Raw genomic sequence first — 6,492 nt, 5'->3', positions numbered from 1 at the left:
CATTTTGTCAGTATTACAAAAAACAAATTCTCCTTTAGTTGTTTGACTCATTTCCCCTGCACTTTGATTCAGTTCCAAAAGAGTTGATTCAGAGTACTTGACTGAGGACACCTCACTCAGACATTCTGTGTGTGTGTGTGTGTGTTCAGGTCAGAATGACTGCATGCCTGATACAACAGCAGACTGTCTGAATGACACACCAGCACCACCAACAGGTAAGATTTATACATGCAGAGTGAAAGTTTAATATGATCTATGTGTTAATGTGTGACTATGTGTGTGTAAGTGTGTGTGTGTGTGTGTGTGTGTAGTAACTGTAGCCTCTCTTTCAGGTGTAGTACTGACTGAAGCATCCACGTGCGCACGTGTGCAGGAGGAGAGACAAGTGGCACGTCACGTGTTGCTCTGTCTGCTGCTCACTGTCAGCTTGCTCGCAGTGAGTTAAGGCTCACACACACACACACACACTCATGGGGGCATTCAGTTATGGGAAAATCATCAATGATAGCTGGTGTGATGATGGAGTTACTGATACCAGTATGAAGTTGATTGTGTTCCAGTAACAGCAGGAGGCTTGTCGTGTTTTATTCCACTTATACCAACACAATTCGCCAAAGATACGAATTTTTCGCTTTCTTCTTGAGTGTAGAACTTGTCCAGCTGCCTCTGGTGGCTATTAAACAGCGATCCTGGACGTCTTTACCTCGAGCTGCAGTTCTTCTGTGCTGTGGCCAATTATGGACAGGTATGGACACACACACACACACACACACAAACACACAGTGACATTCCACATAGAGTATTAGTAATTACTGATGAATAAACCTCTCGTGCAGGGTTTAATATCTTTCGGGATATTCGGGCTGGATGAGCATCTCATCATTTCGCCCTTTAAAAAGAGGTGGGTGGTGAAAAAAGGTTGCCATGACAACAACATCATTTAAGCAGCGATGTCATAAGGAATAATGTGTTAAGTTTTCTGTGGCTTTTGAATGATGTTATGATTTTGTGTGTGTGTGTGTGTGTAGGCTGGCAGCACTGTTGGGTGGAGAACAGGAGACTAGCCAAGCTCCATCCACCGTTCCTGAAGAGATACGGCTGACTTGCACGCAGTTCGTCCGCTACCACAAGAATCAGTGTGTGCAGGACATCGTGCACAAGAGAAGGTTTGTTCACATGTGAGGAGAAATTCAAAACAAAGTGAGAAATCTGAATAGTCTCTTTTCATAGACCTCTTTAATTTCCGGGTTGTCTTTCTGGCATGCAGAATTTGCACAGATCAGGCATAACATTATGACCACTTAGAGGTGAAGTGAATAAGACTGATGATCTCCTCATCATGGCACCTGTGTGTGGGATATATTAGGCAGAAAGTCAACAATTTGTCCTCAAAGTTGATGTGTTAGAAGCAGGAAAAATGGACAAGCGTAAGGATTTGAGTGAGTTTGATGAAGGGCCAAATTGTGATGGAGGATAGACCACTGGATCAGAGCATCTCCAAAACTGCAGCTCTTGTGGGGTGTTCCCGGTCTGCAGTGGTCAGTATCTATCAAAAGTGCTCCAAGGAAGGAACAGTGGTGAACCGGTGACAGGGTCAAGGGCGGTCAAGGCTCATTGATACACGTGGGGAGCGAAGGCATGACGGGTCAGGGCTGTTTTGGCAGAAAAAGGGGGACCATCACAATATAAGGCAGGCGGTCATAATGTTATGCCTGGTCGGTGTATTAAGTATGCTCTTTTTTATCGTTTTACGAATGATAATGCATTTCTCTTTTACTCTGTTTTTCTCTTGTCCCGTGCATGTACTTTCTAACACTTCACTCCTTCCTTCTTTTTCTCTTCTTTCCTCTTTTTCTCCCTCTCTCAGCGGATCAGCCGAATCTCTCTCGGGATCTGTTGGTGAATCCTTGCTTTGATTGACAGGTGTGCGTGTGCTGCTGGTTGCTTCCTGGGCCGTGAGCTTGTGGACTGGCTAGCCTGTGTGGGCGTGGTCAGAGACGGGAGCACCGCCTCTGGAGTCGTTAACCAAGTCACGTGTCAAATTTGTCAGATCCTGCAACAGCGGACAATTCTATTGTTTCTCAGATGAGGCAGCCGGGACGTCTCCACGTGCAGTTCTTACTTCCGTCAGAAATTGCATTCTTTTGCATGGTGTGCCAAAGGAAAAGAGGAATCCACACTACTTTTATTAATAAAACTTTGCTTTCCTTTACTCAAGTTCAGGTTATGGACGAGGCAAATGTCCTGCACTTCGAAAAGAATTGCAGAAATGGGTAATAAACATGTAATATGAATGAATCATGTGAGGATTGAAGTCTAAATCTTATGCTTAAACCCTGAGCTTTTCCTAAACCTCATATATCATGCAGCACAAAATTCATGCAAAATATCATTCTCCACTTCTCAACATACACTATATTGCCAAACGCTTTGGGACACACCTCCGAATCATTGGATTCAGCTGTTCCAGTCACTTCCATGGTGTATAAAATCAAGCACCTAGGCATGCAGACGGCTTCTGCAAACATTTGTGAAAGAACGGGTCGCTCTCAGGAGCTTAATGAATTCAAGCCGTGGTACCCTGATAGGTTGCAGCAATTGGGAACAACAGCGACTCAGCTACAAAGTCAGGTAAAATCACACAGCGGGGTCAGAGCATGCTGAGGTCAAAAATTCCCATAAACGCACTCCTAAACCTTTCCATTGGAAAGCCTTCCCAGAAGAATTGAAGCTGTTATAGCTGTAAAGGGTGGGACAACTCCATATCACACTCTACGGATTATGAATATGATGCATGTAAAGTCCCAAAACTTTTGCCAATATAGTGTACTTGCAGGTACAATGTCTGATACGGTGCTCTATTAATGATTAAGTGTTGCAGGTCATTGTGATTTCCTGTGAGCGTACGATGCAAGTGTCCAGTATAAGTGCAGTGTGTTCGTATACTTCAGCAACAAAGTATGCAATTTTTATGCTCTTTTTGTCAGAAGAAGTTGTTTTCTCTATGCTGTGTCGGTGCTAAAAGGTTTACTGAACCTGGTGTGTTAATGTGACTGAACTGTTCATACAGTCATGGGGCAGTGGTGGCTCAAGTGGTCAAAAAGTACCTCTGGGTTGTTGATCAGAGGATCAGGGTTCAAGCCCCAGCACCACCAAGCTCCACTGCTGGGCAACTGAGCAAAGCCATTAACCCTCTCTGCTCCAGGGGTGCTGCCCCTGAGCTCTGACCCCAACTTCCTCAGCTGAGATATATGAAGAAAAGTATTCCAATATGCTGTAATGTATGTGTGGCCATAACAAAGGCTTCATGTCCACAGGTAAATGTTAAATACAATCTCTGCTGCCCGAATGTCCAGATTCTACTTGCCTGATTTTGCACATGTTCAGTGCTGTAAAAATGGTTGTTTAAGCAATTCTATACATTTTGTGATATAAATATGCGTCCAGGTTTGTGAACTGGGGATAAAAAAACAAGAAGCTGTGAACATTTTTGGTTCATTTTTAACCATGTTTCTGGAATTATGCAATAAATATGCCACATTACGATTTGAACACAGAAGCTGATTTAACACACACAAACACTCACACACACAGTGATCTATTTTTTTTTAACAAATTTTTTTATATTCTTACATGCCATTCTTACAAACCATTTATCATTCTTCTTCTTTGGGCTTTTCCCTTCAGGGGTCTCCACAGTGAATCATCTCTCTCCACCTTCTGCATCCTCAACACTCAGCACCCTCTAGCTTCATCTCCTCATTTATTCCATCCATATACCTCCTCTTTGGCCTTCCTCTTTGCCTCCTGCCTGGTAGCTCCATGTCCAACATTCCCCTACCAATATACTCACTCTCCCTCCTCTGAACATGTCCAAACCATCTTAATCTGGCCTTCCTAACTTTGTCCCCCAAACGTCCAACATGAGCTGTCCCTCTGATGTACTCGTTCCTAATCCTGTCCAACCTTGTCGCTCCCAAAGAGGACTCACCACTGTCCTGTACACCTTCCCCTTGATTCTTGCTGAAATTTTTTTATCCCACAGAACTCCCGACACCTTTCTCCACCCATTCCAACCTGCCTGCACTCGCTTCTTTACCTCTTTCCCACACTCTCCATTACTCTGGTCTGTTGACCACAAGTACTTAAACTCCTGTACCTTCTTCACCTCTTCACCCTGTAATCTTACTGTTCCACTTCCCTCCCTGTCATTCACACACATGTACTCAGTCTTACTACGACTGACTTTCATTCCTCTTCTCTCCAGCACAAACCTCCACCTCTCCAGGTTTTCCTCCACCTGCTCCCTGCTCTCACTACAGATCACAATGTCATCTGCAAACATCATTGTCCAAGGAGACTCCTGTCTGACCTCCTCTGATAACTGGTCCATCACCATAGCAAACAGGAAGGGGCTCAGAGCCGATCCCTGATGCAGTCCCACCTCCACTCTGAACTCCTCTGTCTGACCTACAGCACACCTCACCACTGTCCTGCTCCTCTCATACATGTCCTGCACCACTCTGACATACATCTCTGCTACTCCTGATTTCCTCATACAGTACCACAGCTCTTCTCTTGGCACCCTGTCATACGCTTTCTCCAAGTCTACAAACACACAGTGCAACTCTCTCTGACCATCCCTATACTTCTCCATCAACATTCTCAGAGCGAAAATTGCATCTGTTGTGCTCTTTCTGGGCATGAAGCCATACTGCTGCTCACAAATTTCCACTACCTTCCTTAACCTAGCTTCCACTACTCTTTCCCATAGCTTCATTGTTTTGCTCATCAACTTTATCCCCCTATAGTTGCTGCAACTCTGCACGTCACCCTTATTCTTAAAGATCGGCACTAATACACTTTTCCATTCCTCAGGCATCTTCTCACTCTCTAAAACCCTGTTAAACAGACTAGTTAAAAATTCCACTGCCGCCTCTCCTCTTCCAGACCTCCACTGGGATGTCATCAGGACCAACTGCCTTTCCACTTTTCATCCTCTTCAAAGCCTGCCTGACTTCATCCTCTCTAATCTTATCTACTTTCTGTTCCACAGAGTTCACCCCTTCTACTCTTTTTTCCCTCTTATTTTCCTCATTCATCAGCTCTTCAAAGTACTCCTTCCATCTCCTCTGTACACTCCCCTCACTTGTGAGCACCTTTCCATCTCTATCCTTAATAACTCTAACTTGCCGCACATCCTTCCCATCTCGATCCCTCTGCCTAGCTAACCTGTACAAGCCCTTCTCTCCTTCTCTAGTGTCTAACCTAGTGTACAACTCATCATACGCCTTCTGCTTGGCCTTAGACACCTCCCTCTTCACTCTGTAACTCCTTGTATTTCTGTCTATTCTCTTCAGTCCTGTCCATGTCCCACTTCTTCTTGGCTAACCTCTTCCTCTGAATACTATCCTGAACTTCCTCATTCCACCACCAAGTCTCCTTATCTTCTTTCCTCCTTCCAGATGACACACCCAGCACCTTTCTTCCTGTCTCCCTGATCACTTCTGCTGTAGTTTCCCAGTCATCTGACAGCACTACCTGACCACCCAGAGCCTGCCTCAACTTCTGTCTAAATTCCTCACAACATTCCTCCTTTTTCAGCTTCCACCACTTGGTTTTCTTCTCTATCTCTATCTTTGACCTCTTCTTACAGACCATTATAGACCATTTATCATTGTTTTAACAAAATAGCTTCTCATTATATCCACTTAATTATGGAATAAATGCAAACCTGTGTTATTAAATTGTTATTACTATATTATATATTAAGATTCTTAGGAACTTTGTTGTCGCTGTTAACCGTGTCCTGTTTCTCATGGATGGGTGTAAATATCAGGATGCAGAAAAACAAACTGTGTTAGGGTTTTTTAGGCAGAGAATCAGAGCTGCCATTCTCTTTAGGGCAGGTGTGACAGTATATATTAATAGCAGGGGGTGGCAATACTTTTGACACCAATACTTTGAAGCAAGAACCTAACATTTTTTGTGCATGTGTTTGACCAAAACTACACAACATCCCTGTGTGTTTGAGCTTATGCATAGACTCCGTAATGGTTTATTATGGTAATATTTGCACTGTTTTCCATGAAGGGTGCCAATACTTATGGCACTGTGTATAGAATAAACATCGAAATACCCGGATGTGAAGGGTGCCAATACTTATGGATAGCACTGTATATGGAATAAGCATTAAATACCCGGATGTGAAGGGTGCCAATACTTATGGATAGCACTGTGTATGGAATAAGTATCAAAATACCCGGATGTACAGGGTGCCAATACTTATGGATAGCACTGTGTATGGAATAAGTATCAAAATACCCGGATGTACAGGGTGCCAATACTTATGGATAGCACTGTGTGTGGAATAAGCATTAAATACCCGGATGTACAGGGTGCCAATACTTATGGATAGCACTGTGTATGGAATAAGTATCAAAATACCCGGATGTACAGGGTGCCAATACTTATGGATACCACTGTGTGTGG

General features: G+C 43.8%; 1 protein-coding gene across 3 annotated transcripts in view; it reads left to right on the top strand.

The window, feature by feature from the left end:
* The window catches only part of gpr155b (G protein-coupled receptor 155b), an 8,460-nt gene extending 4,890 nt beyond the window's left edge, over positions 1–3,570 (top strand). For 2 of the 3 annotated variants that reach the window (XM_058404190.1, XM_058404189.1), the window contains exons 12-17: positions 150–215; positions 333–436; positions 650–745; positions 837–901; positions 1,029–1,166; positions 1,924–3,570. In XM_058404190.1, coding sequence (XP_058260173.1) covers positions 150–215; positions 333–436; positions 650–745; positions 837–901; positions 1,029–1,166; positions 1,924–2,089 — 635 coding nt within the window. In that variant the 3' untranslated portion in view covers positions 2,090–3,570. Of the gene's footprint in view, positions 1–149; positions 216–332; positions 437–649; positions 746–836; positions 902–1,028; positions 1,167–1,867 lie in introns of all 3 variants that reach the window. The other variant, XM_058404191.1, reaches the window with a different exon arrangement.
* The last annotated feature ends 2,922 nt before the right edge of the window (positions 3,571–6,492 follow it).

The sequence above is a fragment of the Hemibagrus wyckioides genome, linkage group LG11 (assembly GCF_019097595.1).
Source record: "Hemibagrus wyckioides isolate EC202008001 linkage group LG11, SWU_Hwy_1.0, whole genome shotgun sequence".
Lineage (NCBI taxonomy): Eukaryota > Metazoa > Chordata > Actinopteri > Siluriformes > Bagridae > Hemibagrus > Hemibagrus wyckioides.
Note: the sequence above shows the minus strand (reverse complement) of the source record. Positions and strands in the feature narration are given on the sequence as shown.